This window comes from Cherax quadricarinatus, chromosome 89 (genome assembly GCF_038502225.1).
Source record: "Cherax quadricarinatus isolate ZL_2023a chromosome 89, ASM3850222v1, whole genome shotgun sequence".
In the NCBI taxonomy this organism is placed as follows: Eukaryota; Metazoa; Arthropoda; class Malacostraca; order Decapoda; family Parastacidae; genus Cherax; species Cherax quadricarinatus.
The window spans coordinates 4,685,542-4,702,316 of NC_091380.1; the positions used below are offsets into that span (position 1 = coordinate 4,685,542).

Below are 16,775 nucleotides of genomic sequence, written 5' to 3' on the forward strand. Positions count from 1 at the left end.
TCAACAAGCTGACGTGTCCAGCATTTTGCCTCATTTCTCCTATAACTTTACTTATATATGTAGCTACAGCTTCAGGAATAATTTTTATATTAAATTCCGTATAATCAGCGTGCGTTTGAAGAGCTGATATTACAATTTGATCAGAGTTTTGAGGTATATTACTCGTTGGGGAAAATCCGATTTTTGTGTAGCTGTCATATGAATGTCGGAAAATAAAGTCGCTGACTTCGGTTTAATTATTGTATGTATTATTATTATATTTGAAGGGAAAGCGCTAAATTCACAAGGGCTATATGGATCAGGGGAATGGGATTCGATCCAAGGAAGGGGAGGATACTGGCAATTTTTTGGATCAAGAGCCCTTCACTGATATCAAGGTCCCTTGAAGGACTGCAATGGAAATAAATAATTTTGTCCGACTTTTTTTGAGTTATCCAAAGTTCTCTAATTTGATGGCAAAATCTAAACTCTACATATATGCTGCTATGTATGATAATAAATGTCAATGCATACCAGAATGAACTTACTATTTCTGTTGGGGTCCTCTTAAGTAAGTTTATTCAGGTATACATATATACAGAAATACATAGATTATCATACATAGCAACATATGTGTTCAGAACCCAGGATAAACCCAAAAAAAGTCAGTGATTTATTTCCATTGGGGTCCTTTACTTTAGGACCTTTTCAGTCCAAAAATGGAAATGTCACTGACTTTTTTCTGGTTTTATCCTAGGTAATTTACAAATATGTTATTATGTAATAATTGTAATCACCTAAATTTATATAATAATATTTATGTGTACATATACCCAAATAAACTCTAAAAGTGAGGGACAATAAAACTTTTTTTGTGGTGGCCCTTAAACCCAATAATAATAAACTGACCTTCCTTAAGGTAGATGTGGTGAGAGGCTCTTGATCCAAGGAAATGTTAGTTATTCTATTTGTATTAAAACTTATTGCTTTCTAGTCCCCAGGTGCTGTGGCCACTGTGGGTTTAGAGCTTTCTTGTGATAATAAGCTCTGAACCCCGTGTAGCGCTGTATGACCCTGATAGGTTTAGCGCTTAGTTTTGATTATAATAATTTGATAATAATAATCTAAACTCCGTCATTATTATTGTAGTAGTATACATTTATTCAAGGGTTACATCAATGTACCGCTCAAGGGAGGTTCCTTGATGTTGGTGAGGGGCTCTTGATCTGGGGAATTGGATCTGTGCTCCAGTTCCCTCAGTTGAGTCTGAATACCTTTCATCCCCCCCGCACAGGCACTATAATTCTACGGGTTTAGCGCTTACCCATTGATTATAATATATCAATAGAGCTCCGATGAAGGGCTCTTGATTCTGGGAATTGGAACTGCTCCATTTCCTTGACTAAAACCTGATTGCTTCCCATTATCCATCACTCATTGGAAGTTCCTTGATGCTGGTGAGGGGCTCTTGATCTAGGGAATTGGATCTGCACTCCAGTTTCCTGAATTAAGCCTAAATACCTTCCATCCCCCCCATGCACTGTAAAATCCTTAGGGGTTTAGTGCTCCATAATAATCACCATTACCCAGGAGCTGTAATGACCAACCTGTATGACCCTTGTGGGTTTAGTGCTTACTTTTGATTGATTTTGGCTCTTCCTCATGTATATTATTTTGATTATATTTAGGGGAAGCGCAAAACTCAAAAGTATGTCCGAGAATGGGAAATAATCAGGTTCGATCCAAGGAGGGGCAGGACAAGCTCAGTTCCTTGGATCAAAAGCTCATGGAACCTCCCTTGACGGCTCATAAATACTTCTTTTGGTCATGTTCATTCTTCATTGGTTATATTAAATTATATCTTAATTTTTCACCGTATTGTTATTTTTTTGGTTAACACATCGGCCGTTTCCCACCAAGGCAGGGTGGCTCGAAAAAGAATAAATTTTCATCATCATTCACTCCATCACTGTCTTGCCAGAGGCTTACCTACACTACATTTATAAAACTGCAACATTAACACCCCTTAATAATAACCTGTGATGGGGTACCTATAGTAAATACCAGTAAAGGGCTTATGATCCAGATAATTGGAGCTACCATGGTCACAGACCGGGCCGCGGGGGCGTTGACCCCCGGAACTCTCTCCAGGTAAATACTAAATGGAGCTTCCATGGAAATAAGCCTTTTCATGTGCTTTTCAGTTTTCGATCTTTTTCAATTGTATTTACAAAAAACTGCACTATATATAGACTTATAAGAGAGCTGACTGTACACTAAAAATGCATACCACTCAGCATATATCCACTGTATGTATCTAATTATGTAAATCTACTTATGTATGTGCCTAGCTAGATATGTATCTAATTATGTATTTATCTAATAATGTATGTTCAAATGTACTGCTCCATGACCTATATCAGTATAGAGTAAGAATTAGTATTATTATTTTTTTTTTTTATTATCACACCGGCCGATTCCCACCAAGGCAGGGTGGCCCGAAAAAGAAAAACTTTCACCATCATTCACTCCATCACTGTCTTGCCAGAAGGGTGCTTTACACTACAGTTTTTAAACTGCAACATTAACACCCCTCCTTCAGAGTGCAGGCACTGTACTTCCCATCTCCAGGACTCAAGTCCGGCCTGCCGGTTTCCCTGAATCCCTTCATAAATGTTACTTTGCTCACACTCCAACAGCACGTCAAGTATTAAAAACCATTTGTCTCCATTCACTCCTATCAAACACGCTCACGCATGCCTGCTGGAAGTCCAAGCCCCTCGCACACAAAACCTCCTTTACCCCCTCCCTCCAACCCTTCCTAGGCCGACCCCTACCCCGCCTTCCTTCCACTACAGACTGATACACTCTTGAAGTCATTCTGTTTCGCTCCATTCTCTCTACATGTCCGAACCACCTCAACAACCCTTCCTCAGCCCTCTGGACAACAGTTTTGGTAATCCCGCACCTCCTCCTAACTTCCAAACTACGAATTCTCTGCATTATATTCACACCACACATTGCCCTCAGACATGACATCTCCACTGCCTCCAGCCTTCTCCTCGCTGCAACATTCATCACCCACGCTTCACACCCATATAAGAGCGTTGGTAAAACTATACTCTCATACATTCCCCTCTTTGCCTCCAAGGACAAAGTTCTTTGTCTCCACAGACTCCTAAGTGCACCACTCACTCTTTTTCCCTCATCAATTCTATGATTCACCTCATCTTTCATAGACCCATCCGCTGACACGTCCACTCCCAAATATCTGAATACGTTCACCTCCTCCATACTCTCTCCCTCCAATCTGATATTCAATCTTTCATCACCTAATCTTTTTGTTATCCTCATAACCTTACTCTTTCCTGTATTCACCTTTAATTTTCTTCTTTTGCACACCCTACCAAATTCATCCACCAATCTCTGCAACTTCTCTTCAGAATCTCCCAAGAGCACAGTGTCATCGGCAAAGAGCAGCTGTGACAACTCCCACTTTGTGTGTGATTCTTTATCTTTTAACTCCACGCCTCTTGCCAAGACCCTCGCATTTACTTCTCTTACAACCCCATCTATAAATATATTAAACAACCACGGTGACATCACACATCCTTGTCTAAGGCCTACTTTTACTGGGAAAAAATTTCCCTCTTTCCTACATACTCTAACTTGAGCCTCACTATCCTCGTAAAAACTCTTCACTGCTTTCAGTAACCTACCTCCTACACCATACACTTGCAACATCTGCCACATTGCCCCCCTATCCACCCTGTCATACGCCTTTTCCAAATCCATAAATGCCACAAAGACCTCTTTAGCCTTATCTAAATACTGTTCACTTATATGTTTCACTGTAAACACCTGGTCCACACACCCCCTACCTTTCCTAAAGCCTCCTTGTTCATCTGCTATCCTATTCTCCGTCTTACTCTTAATTCTTTCAATTATAACTCTACCATACACTTTACCAGGTACACTCAACAGACTTATCCCCCTATAATTTTTGCACTCTCTTTTATCCCCTTTGCCTTTATACAAAGGAACTATGCATGCTCTCTGCCAATCCCTAGGTACCTTACCCTCTTCCATACATTTATTAAATAATTGCACCAACCACTCCAAAACTATATCCCCACCTGCTTTTAACATTTCTATCTTTATCCCATCAATCCCGGCTGCCTTACCCCCTTTCATTTTACCTACTGCCTCACGAACTTCCCCCACACTCACAACTGGCTCTTCCTCACTCCTACAAGATGTTATTCCTCCTTGCCCTATACACGAAATCACAGCTTCCCTATCTTCATCAACATTTAACAATTCCTCAAAATATTCCTTCCATCTTCCCAATACCTCTACCTCTCCATTTAATAACTCTCCTCTCCTATTTTTAACTGACAAATCCATTTGTTCTCTAGGCTTTCTTAACTTGTTAATCTCACTCCAAAACTTTTTCTTATTTTCAACAAAATTTGTTGATAACATCTCACCCACTCTCTCATTTGCTCTCTTTTTACATTGCTTCACCACTCTCTTAACTTCTCTCTTTTTCTCCATATACTCTTCCCTCCTTGCATCACTTCTACTTTGTAAAAACTTCTCATATGCTAACTTTTTCTCCCTTACTACTCTCTTTACATCATCATTCCACCAATCGCTCCTCTTCCCTCCTGCACCCACTTTCCTGTAACCACAAACTTCTGCTGAACACTCTAACACTACATTTTTAAACCTACCCCATACCTCTTCGACCCCATTGCCTATGCTCTCATTAGCCCATCTATCCTCCAATAGCTGTTTATATCTTACCCTAACTGCCTCCTCTTTTAGTTTATAAACCTTCACCTCTCTCTTCCCTGATGCTTCTATTCTCCTTGTATCCCATCTACCTTTTACTCTCAGTGTAGCTACAACTAGAAAGTGATCTGATATATCTGTGGCCCCTCTATAAACATGTACATCCTGAAGTCTACTCAACAGTCTTTTATCTACCAATACATAATCCAACAAACTACTGTCATTTCGCCCTACATCATATCGTGTATACTTATTTATCCTCTTTTTCTTAAAATATGTATTACCTATAACTAAACCCCTTTCTATACAAAGTTCAATCAAAGGGCTCCCATTATCATTTACACCTGGCACCCCAAACTTACCTACCACACCCTCTCTAAAAGTTTCTCCTACTTTAGCATTCAAGTCCCCTACCACAATTACTCTCTCACTTGGTTCAAAGGCTCCTATACATTCACTTAACATCTCCCAAAATCTCTCTCTCTCCTCTGCATTCCTCTCTTCTCCAGGTGCATACACGCTTATTATGACCCACTTCTCGCATCCAACCTTTACTTTAATCCACATAATTCTTGAATTTACACATTCATATTCTCTTTTCTCCTTCCATAACTGATCATTTAACATTACTGCTACCCCTTCCTTTGCTCTAACTCTCTCAGATACTCCAGATTTAATCCCATTTATTTCCCCCCACTGAAACTCTCCTACCCCCTTCAGCTTTGTTTCGCTTAGGGCCAGGACATCCAACTTCTTTTCATTCATAACATCAGCAATCATCTGTTTCTTGTCATCCGCACTACATCCACGCACATTTAAGCAACCCAGTTTTATAAAGTTTTTCTTCTTCTCTTTTTTAGTAATTGTATACAGGAGAAGGGGTTACTAGCCCATTGCTCCCGGCATTTTAGTCGCCTCATACGACACGCATGGCTTACGGAGGAAAGATTCTTTTCCACTTCCCCATGGACAATAGAAGAAATAAAAAAGAACAAGAGCTATTTAGAAAAAGGAGAAAAACCTAGATGTATGTATATATATATATGCATGTGCGTGTCTGTGAAGTGTGACCAAAGTGTAAGTAGGAGTAGCAAGATATCCCTGTTATCTTAGCGTGTTTATGAGACAGAAAAAGAAACCAGCAATCCTACCATCATGCAAAACAGTTACAGGTTTTTGTTTCACAGTCATCTGGCAGGACGGTAGTACTTCCCTGGGTGGTTGCTGTCTACCAACCTACTACCGCCTACTGGCCGCCTTTGTAATTAATATTTTATAACACGTAAACCAAGCATTGTAAGCTTGACAATGAAATAAAAAATTTTAATTTTTTTTTTTTTTAATTTTAATTGTGGCATAAATATTGGCCACTTGAATAGCATAAGTGGTGTTGGAAAGGTGGAATGAATAAGGAAATTATATGAACCAGTGGAGAGTATAAAAGACTGAAGAATATGTTGTGATGGTACTGTAATGTTAAGCAAATGATGATGAGGTGAAATGAGTAAATTTGACCCCAATGGAAAACTCATGTTCAACAGCCTTCCAGTATATATAAGGGGGATTACCATCAGACCCCTGGTTGTCTTCAGGAGGGAGCTGGACAGGCACCTAAAGTCAGTACCTGACCATCTGGGCTGTAGTTCGTACGTTGATTTGCATGCGGCCAGCAGTAACAGCCTGGTTGATCAGGCCCTATCCACCGTGAGGCCTGGTCATGGATTGGGCCATTGAGGCGTTGATCCTGGAACACCTTCCAGATATACTCCTCGTAGGTTATTCTGACTTTTTTTGGGTTATCCTAGGTAATTTATGTATGATAATTGTACTTATGTGTACCTGTACCTAAATAAACACATTTACTCACTTAATCTGAATGTCAGCATTGCCCAGAATTACTATAAGAGGCTTCAAAATACTGAACTGCACATTCCTGTCTTATTATTATAATTCACATGACTAGTTAATGAGTGGATAGGAAGTGTACAAGAGAATTTTGCAGATTTATTTACTATTTTTTTTTTTATTCATACAGTATGTACATAATCAAATTTTTATTTTAGTTATGTACTCTATAACATAATACATCTGCTAGAAAACTGACAGGATGGATAATGAGAACCTTCAAAACTAGGGATGCCAAGCCCATGATGATGCTCTTCAGGTCACTTGTTCTATCTAGGCTGGAATATTGCTGCACACTAACAGCACCTTTCAAGGCAGGTGAAATTGCTGACCTAGAAAATGTACAGAGAACCTTCACGGTGCGCATAACTGTGATAAAACACCTCAATTACTGGGAACACTTGAAGTTCCTAAACCTGTATTCCCTGGAACATAGGTGGGAGAGATACATGATTATATACACTTGGAAAATCCTAGAGGGATTAGTATCAAACTTGCACACGAAAAATCACTCCCTACGAAAGCAAAAGACTTGGCAGACGATGCAACATCCCCCCAATGAAAAGTGGGGGTGCTACTAGCACGTTAAGAGACAACACAGTAAGTGTCAGGGGCCCAAGACTTCAACTGCCTCCCAGCATACATAAAGGGGATTACCAATAGACCCCTGGCAGTCTTCAAGCAGGCACTGCACAGGCACCTAAAGTCGGTACCTGACCAGCCGGGCTGTGGTTCATACGTTGGATTGCATGTGGCCAGCAGTAACATCCTAGTTGATCAGGCCCTGATCCACCAGGAGGACTGGTCACAGACCGGGCCACAGGGGCATTGACCCCTGGAAATCTCTCTAGGTAATATAGAAATAAATTATATAAAATACCGACACACTGGAAACATAAACACATAAGCAGTACTATATGTAATGTGATCCTTGATTGACGTTTTGCCCACACAGTGCACTTTATCAAGTCACAAACAGATCTGTTTGTGACTTGATGAAGCGTGCTATGTGGGCAAAACATTTTCAGTAAAGGATCACATTATACTGCTTATGTGTTTATATTTCCATAATACAGTATAATTTGTTTACATTAGCAATTGCAGTTCCACACGGGGAAGGAATCTTCACCATAAAAAGCAATACTAAGGCTATGAAGAATACCATCTTCATGAGATATTCACTTTATTTAATGAAGAAGCACCTGCAGAACATAATTTTACAAGTTCATAATGTATAGTATTGTATACATAATATAATTCTTCACATAATATACATTATGACATAATGTAACAGCAGTTTTATAAGTACAGCTAGGGAATCTTTATTTAATAAATAACTTTCATTCAGAAAAATAACATTTCTAGAGCAAATCACATTTTCTCATAGATTTCCGTTACCCATGGGAAATTTTTTTTAAATATAAATGAAAAAATACATTAATATCTATAAGATTAGGAAATTTTACTCTAAATTAATATATTTTTTAGTGTAGAAATATGTAAATTATAATTTTAATCAAACTTGCTGTTTCAATTAGGTTTTAAGGAAAAAATCAAGCAAAATCTTATTTTATTAGAAATAAAAAATCCAATCATACAGTAGATGCTCATTTTAATATCATTCTCTCAACTGATACCTTAGTTATAAACCAGATATGCCTTGTTTTGGATACTGCTAGAATCTAAACTTTCCAGCTTTGAAAAAAATATCTCAACAATATACAGCATCTCCTCACTTAGTGATGTATGTAGTGGACCCCCAGTTTACGATATTATTTCATTCCAGAAGTATGTTCAGGTGCCAGTACTGACCGAATTTGTTTCCATAAGGAATATTGTGAATTAGATTAGTCCATTTCAGACCCCCAAACATACACATACAAATGCACTTACATAATTGGTCGCATTGGGAGATGATTGTAAACCGGGGGTCCACTGTACTTGTTTACTGATGACTTGGACTTACGACAGGCTCTCTGACCAGTTGAATACCTTAATAATGTATATTAGAGCTGATTTCCTCTATTCTGTTTATTACAATATACAGTACACTACTGTATAAACATTTAAAAATATATTATAAATATTATAAATGGTACAAAGGTGACATTAAAACAATATCGAAGATGGTTGACACAAACCCACCACCATTATAGTATGCTCCTTGTTTAGCGATGAATTTGTTTACTGATGTGGTCTTAGGACTGGAACTCCATCGTTAAGTGAAGTGAGGCTGTATAGACTAATTCCTTAAAAACTGTAAAGTATACAAATTACTATTAATTCTATGGATTAATCCCTAAAAACACTCAAATTAATCCCTAAAAACACTCAAATTAATCCCTATTAATTATGAGGCCTGGTCACAGACCGGGCCGCGGGGGCGTTGACCCCCGGAACTCTCTCCAGGTAAACTCCAGGTATGGATTAATCTGTAAATACTGTACTTAGTAAAACAAATTTGAATAGACTGATAGTCTGATCTCTATAAACACTGTAAATAAACTAGTACTGTATGTCTTGGTGTATCTGTTACACAAGTAGGTTTCTGAGTGTAAAAAGTATTGTAAACGTGTAAATATTGAAGTTTTACCATTTTTGGGTGTTACACTAGCTGTCCCAAACCAAGTTAGGGTGATACAGTGGCCAGACAGATGACTGACACTTGGCCAACAGACATTTGACCAAAGGATAATTGGCTGAATGGACACTGTGCCAAGAGCCATTTGGCCGAATGCACAATAGACAGAACGGATAATTAGGTAAGGTAGGGTAAGGTGATGAATGCCAGTTCAGCCGTATGTCCACTTGACGAAATGTTTGTCGGTGAAATGTCTGTTTGGTTAAATGTCCTTCGGTGAAATGTCTGTTTGGTTAAATGTCCTTCGGTGAAATGTCCATTGGCAAAGTGTCTGCCAGCCAAATGTCCAGAGCCAGTGATACAAAGAAGGAAACAATCATTATCATTCATTTGACAGCTGTACAATGTGTAAGGAAAACCTGCAGATGAAAAAAAGTCATCTAGTCAGATAGTCTGCAATACCACTGCCTCTGTACAGTACACAGAATTGAACAGAATTATACTTTTGGCAGCTGATGCCTTCAGTAATATTAACATTACACATAATACAGATCCTCCAGTATAAGTGCCTTGATGTTGGTAAGAAGCTCTTGAACTAAGCAACTGGAGCTAACTTCCTTGGATCAAACCCGATTACCTCGCATTCCCCCGGCACTATATGACCTCTATGAGTTTAGATTATTATTATAATCATAACTAAGCACTAAACCCAGAAGGGTCATACAGCACTGTTTTGGGTTTAGAACAGCCTGTGAATATATTAATCATCACAATTTTGTAGTATGTGGAGCCTGCCACAATATTAATAGCACCTCACAAAGGATGAATATCCTCATAATGTGTATACCATGTTAACCAAACTTTCTGCAATGCAATTAACCTTATATAATTACTGATTCTCTTAAGTTGTTAAACCTCTGCAACTGTTTCCATATTAAGAAAGGCTCCTCTCAGTACTACTCATCACAAGACTGTTTATATCAATCAGTACTTCCTTGTGACCTTCAGTCTGCTGTGTTGGGTATTCTAGTGAGGGATGCTGAAGGATATTATCAGGTATGCTACCCTTGTGCACCAGAACATGCCTGATAAGGTTTCTTTTCCATTTAAATGTTCTACCACATACTTCACATCCAAACTTGTACACTCTGGTGTGGACAAGCATATGCGATTTCAAATTCTTCTTTTGAGAAAATTGTTTACTGCATTTTTCACAACTAAATGTTTTTCCATTGTGGATTTGCAAGTGGGTCGTGAGATTGCGTTTGTTAAAAAATAGTTTGCCACATTCTTCACAGTTAAATTTTTTTTCTCTCATGTGCAGATTTATGTGCTTATAAAGATTAAACTTCTGGGAAAAGACTTTATCACATGTTTCGCATCTAAATTTTTTTTTGGGCGTGTGTGTAAGTATATGTTTTCTAAGATTGTTTTTCTGAGTGAAGAGTTTGCTACAATACTCACATTTAAACCTTTTTATTCCATTATGTGCTGCTATGTGTGTACTGAGAGACTTTTTACATGAAAATAATTTTCCACATTCCTCGCAAGTATGTCCGCCCCTGTGAATAATCATGTGTTTAGTAAGGCCTTTCTTTTCTGTGAATTCTTGGCCACAGACCTCACAGATTAACTCCTTCACACTACTGTGAACTTTTAAATGTTTTTCTAAACTGAACTTCAAGCCAAACTGCTTGCCACACTCGCCACACTTGAACCTTTTCTCGGCTTGATGAACAATGGCATGTTTTCTGAGAATCCACTTTTGAGCATACAATTTACCACATAAATCACATTTAAAGCGCTTCTCTCCACTGTGGGAGAGGCTGTGTTTTCTAAGCCCACTGCTCTGAGCAAAAAATTTACCACATGTATTACAACAAAACTTCTTTTCTCCAGTGTGTACAGTCATATGGACAACTACGTGAGACTTCTGAGAAAAGAGTTTGCCACAAACTTCACATGAGAACTTTTTTTCACCACTATGTTGAAGCAAGTGGGTTTGAAGGTGCCCCTTCTGAGTAAACTGCTTGTCACACAATGTACACTTAAAATTCTTTTCCCCATTGTGCACTAGCATATGAGTATTTAACCTGCATTTCTGAGAGAAAACCTTTCCACAATGTTCACAGGTGAATTCTTTCTTTCTGGTATATAACATTTTGTGAATATCTGGCTAGTGCTAAACACAAGCTGTGGATTCATTGTCTTCAATTATTTCTCTGAAAGGTAATTCTTTAGTTAAACACTGAGACAGAGTAACGATTTATTATCAAGTGATCTTCCATGAAAACATATTTCCTTGAAATACAGTGGACCCCCAGCTTACGATATTATTTCATTCCAGAAGTATGTTCAGGTGCCATTACTGAATGAATTTGTTCCCATAAGGAATATTGTGAATTAGATTAGTCCATTTCATACCCCCAAACTTACACGTACAAACGCACTTACATAAATACACTTACATAATTGGTCGCATTAGGAGCTGATCGTAAAACGGGGGTCCACTGTATATGGCTTAAATTAATTAAACTTATAGATATTCAGGACTCCCTACAAGTACAACAGTTGCAGTCACTTAACATGAAGAGCAATCCCCAGAAGTGTCTTATTATCACTTTTCAAGTATATATACTTAAAACATGATAGAAAATGTGATATATTAAAATGTAGAAAAGAATAAATTTTTATTACGTAAATATAAAACTTTTGTGGTATTCTATTACATATCAAAAATTATGACAAAATTCTTAAGTCTACTCAAAAATGCATTGCATAACAATGGGGCTTTTAAATGCAAACAAAAAAAACATACAACAAAATGTACATAATGCCACAGAAAATAAATATTATTTTACTTTAAACAATGGGTTAACTCTATAATCTTTACTAACACTACAGAATACTTATATTTCCTCCTCAACAGCAATATATAACTCATACAAGTACGTATAGTGCTTTCTTATGAACAGACCTAAAGTAATGATCCGAACAGTATTCTATCTTACTAAAATGTAGTCTGAAACGTAATCTCAAGTGAGGGTTTGTTGAAGAAGATTAGTAAACACAGTGTTAATAACACAGGATAATGTATGGAAATGACAAGAAAGGTGGTTTCTTTAAGAACATTTTTAGGTACTTCCCCATGATGCAACCCACAATAGTTAATACTGCTAGATAACAAGGAGAGAAGGTGTTAGGAAACTTACCCATAAGTCTGCCTGACTAGAACCAGACTAAGGTCTTTGTGGTTGAGAGGTGAATACCGCTGCATTATGTGGTACCTCCATCTCTGTAAAACCAGGTATAGTTATTACCTCATATTTATGTGTGGGCACATTTCCCTGTATATTAGAAAGAATATAAGAAAATTTCTGGACATGTTCTGTAGAACAATAGTACAGTATAACAACCATTGTACAATATTATATAGACTTAACCTAAAATAATTCAGTTAGGTCAATAAAGTATCACATGCAGTTTTGTTAGTAAACTTATTTAGGTATAGGTACACATAAATATAATTAATCTAATTATCATCTAGTATAGTAACGTGTAAATTATCTAGGATAACCCAGAGAAGTCAAAGTGACATTTCTATTGAGGTCCTTGTTAATTGTACTTCTGTTTACTGTAAAACACCTCAAATGTGACTTATTTCCATAGGAAGGGGAGGGCAGCTCTAATTTCTAGGATGAAGAGCTCTCTACTGGCATCATCCCTCAAGGAAGGTTCCTTGATGTTGGTGAGGGGCTCTTGATTTAGGGAATTGGATCTGTGCTCCAGTTCCCCGAATTAAGCCTGAATGCCTTCCACATCCCCCCCCCAGGCGCTGTATAATCCTCCGGGTTTAGCGCTTCCCCCTTGATTATAATAATAATAATCTACTGGCATCAAGGCACTTCCCTTGAAAAGAATTACATTGACTTTTTTGGGTTATCCTAGGTAATTTACACATGTTACCATGTATAATAATTTGTGTAACTACATATATGTGTACCTGTACCTAAATAAAATTATATACATGTACCTATTATTATTTATTATCAGGGGAAGCGCTAAACCCGTAGGATTGTACAGCGCCTGTGGGGGAGGAATGGAAGGTAGGTTTAATTCAGGGAACTGGAGCACAAATCCAGTTCCCTAGATCAAGAGCCCCTCACCAGCATCAAGGAACCTTCCTTGAGGGGACATATACCTATTAATATGATCTGATTCTCTCTTTAATGTTAATATAAGCAACTCAGTGTACCTTACTGCTAGTATACTATTATTATAATCACGTGGAGCGCTAAACCCGTAGGATTATACAGCACTGCTAGTATAAAGTTTAATAAGATATTACAAGGACCACAATGGAAATAAGTTACTGACTTTTTTTGGGTTATTCTAAATAATTTAGACATAGGTTGTTATGTATGATAATTTATGTATGATAATTTATGTATGATAATTTATTTAGGTATTTATGTGTATCTGTGCCTCAGTAAACTTATAAATTTGTTACTGTCTTATTAATCTTTTGTTTGCCCGAAATAAGAACATAAGAAAGAAGGAACACTGCAGCAGGCCTACTGGCCCATGCGAGGCAGGTGCAAGTCTCCTACCGGCTTACGCCAACGCCATAACCTAGTCAGGTCAGGTCACATTCACCTAAGGAAGGAGCACGGCATCTTTTCTACATATTATGGGGCTTTCTACATGCACACGTAAATGTCAGTCACCTTTGTACAGACATTGTATCATGTAGAAATATAATCTACTCAAGACCTTAATTTTTAAAGGGGTGGAGTGGTAAGCCAGCGGAAGGCCTCGGTCAGATGACCAAAAGCTCCAACAGCAAGTCATCATGTAAGACTCACGTCAGGAAACACTTGTGCTGTCTCCTGACGAACCTAACCTACAGAAATATAGTTTATCTTATATAATTAATTAAATAGCTGCGTCAGCTGCGTCTGACGTTTGTACGGCAGACGACGTTCACCTCAGGACGTTGACACTTAAAACACTCATTTCCTGTATTAACACAAAATTTAGCTCTCAGTGAGACACATTTCAGTCACCTGAGAAATAAAACTTAATATATCATGAGAGTGAGTGGTAAATAAAGGTTAAATAACGTACCTGTGAGTGAAAGTAATGTCTGGGTGGGGTCTTACCAGGTCATTATGGCCGACCGGGAGGAATCTTGGGATTTTTTTTTCTTTTACGCCTTTCAAGGGGCGGTGCGTTGATCCCTGTGAAGGGTTCTTGATCCAAGGAGTTGGGGCTGTCTTTCCCTTAGATCAAACCTATGGTAATGACCTCGGTTGTAATGGAAATGGTTTAAAAAAAAACCCGACAAGTTGAAGAATGAGAAAATTTGTAAGATTAAGGAATCTTCACTGAGGAAAAGTTCCTCCAGTCAGTGACTTCTTCAGTTAAATATTGAGAAGATTAGTGGTACAATGGTGACAAACTGTGAACAAGGACACTGTCCCATAACGCGTTGGGTTTACATCTGAGGGACCCGGGTTCGATACCCAGACTGTTTCACTTCATAATAATATCTTTTATTTCTACCAGTACATGTACAAGGTATACCAGTACATGTACAAGGTATACCAGTACATGTACAAGGTATACCAGTACATGTACAAGGTATACAGTACATGTACAAGTTATACATGTACATGTACAAGGTATACCAGTACATGTACAAGGTATACAAGTACATGTACAAGGTATACCAGTACATGTACAAGGTATACCAGTACATGTACAAGGTATACCAGTACATGTACAAGGTATACAAGTACATGTACAAGGTATACCAGTACATGTACAAGTTATACATGTACATGTACAAGGTATACCAGTACATGTACAAGGTATACAAGTACATGTACAAGGTATACCAGTACATGTACAAGGTATACTAGTACATGTACAAGGTATACCAGTACATGTACAAGTTATACCAGTACATGTACAAGGTATACTAGTACATGTACAAGGTATACCAGTACATGTACAAGGTATACCAGTACATGTACAAGGTATACTAGTACATGTACAAGGTATACCAGTACATGTACAAGGTATACCAGTACATGTACAAGGTATACAAGTACATGTACAAGGTATACAAGTGCATGTACAAGGTATACAAGTACATGTACAAGGTATACAAGTACATGTACAAGGTATACAAGTACATGTACAAGGTATACAAGTATATGTACAAGGTATACAAGTGCATGTACAAGGTATACAAGTACATGTACAAGGTATACAAGTACATGTACAAGGTATACAAGTACATGTACAAGTTATACAAGTGTGTGTACAAGGTATACAAGTACATGTACAAGGTATACCAGTACATGAACAAGGTACACAAGTATATGTATAAGGTATACAAGTACAAGGTATACAAGTACATGTACAAGGTATACCAGTACATGTACAAGGTATACAAGTACATGTACAAGGTATTCAAATACATGTACAAGGTATTCAAATACATGCACAAGGTATACAAGTATATGTACAAGGTATTCAAATACCTGGAGTTTACCTGGAGAGAGTTCCGGGGGTCAACGCCCCCGCGGCCCGGTCTGTGACCAGGCCTCCTGGTGGATCAGAGCCTGATCAACCAGGCTGTTGCTGCTGGCTGCACGCAAACCAACGTACGAGCCACAGCCCGGCTGATCCGGAACTGACTTTAGGTGCTTGTCCAGTGCCAGCTTGAAGACTGCCAGGGGTCTGTTGGTAATCCCCCTTATGTGTGCTGGGAGGCAGTTGAACAGTCTCGGGCCCCTGACACTTATTGTATGGTCTCTTAACGTGCTAGTGACACCCCTGCTTTTCATTGAGGGGATGTTGCATCGTCTGCCAAGTCTTTTGCTTTCGTAGTGAGTGATTTTCGTGTGCAAGTTCGGTACTAGTCCCTCTAGGATTTTCCAGGTGTATATAATCATGTATCTCTCCCTCCTGCGTTCCAGGGAATACAGGTTTAGGAACCTCAAGCGCTCCCAGTAATTAAGGTGTTTTATCTCCGTTATGCGCGCCGTGAAGGTTCTCTGTACATTTTCTAGGTCGGCAATTTCACCTGCCTTGAAAGGTGCTGTTAGTGTGCAGCAATATTCCAGCCTAGATAGAACAAGTGACCTGAAGAGTGTCATCATGGGCTTGGCCTCCCTAGTTTTGAAGGTTCTCATTATCCATCCTGTCATTTTTCTAGCAGATGCGATTGATACAATGTTATGGTCCTTGAAGGTGAGATCCTCCGACATGATCACTCCCAGGTCTTTGACGTTGGTGTTTCGCTCTATTTTGTGGCCAGAATTTGTTTTGTATTCTGATGAAGATTTAATTTCTTCATGTTTACCATATCTGAGTAATTGAAATTTCTCATCGTTGAACTTCATATTGTTTTCCGCAGCCCACTGAAAGATTTGGTTTATGTCCGCCTGGAGCCTTGCAGTGTCTGCAATGGAAGACACTGTCATGCAGATTCGGGTGTCAT

General features: G+C 38.4%; 1 protein-coding gene across 2 annotated transcripts; it reads right to left on the reverse strand.

The window, feature by feature from the left end:
* Nucleotides 1-7,847: 7,847 nt before the first annotated feature.
* On the reverse strand, nucleotides 7,848-14,581 carry LOC128697202 (gastrula zinc finger protein XlCGF57.1). Of its 2 annotated transcripts, none has more exons than XR_008408269.2 (3): nucleotides 14,390-14,553; nucleotides 12,475-12,557; nucleotides 7,848-8,938 (listed from the first exon to the last, which is right to left on the reverse strand). XR_008408269.2 is itself a non-coding variant. In XM_053788754.2 (3 exons), the coding sequence occupies exon 3, from the start codon at nucleotides 11,421-11,423 to the stop codon at nucleotides 10,197-10,199; it is 1,227 nt and encodes a 408-aa protein (XP_053644729.1). In that variant the 5' UTR covers nucleotides 11,424-11,484; nucleotides 12,475-12,557; nucleotides 14,390-14,581; the 3' UTR covers nucleotides 7,848-10,196. The 2 variants fall into 2 exon arrangements, 1 of the variants encoding a protein (XP_053644729.1); XM_053788754.2 differs by having other exon boundaries at nucleotides 7,848-11,484; nucleotides 14,390-14,581.
* Between the last annotated feature and the right edge of the window lie 2,194 nt (nucleotides 14,582-16,775).

Bases quoted from the DNA above. Each gene is read 5' to 3' on its own strand.
- LOC128697202 (XM_053788754.2), bottom strand. From the start codon at position 11,423: ATGTTATATACCAGAAAGAAAGAATTCACCTGTGAACATTGTGGAAAG.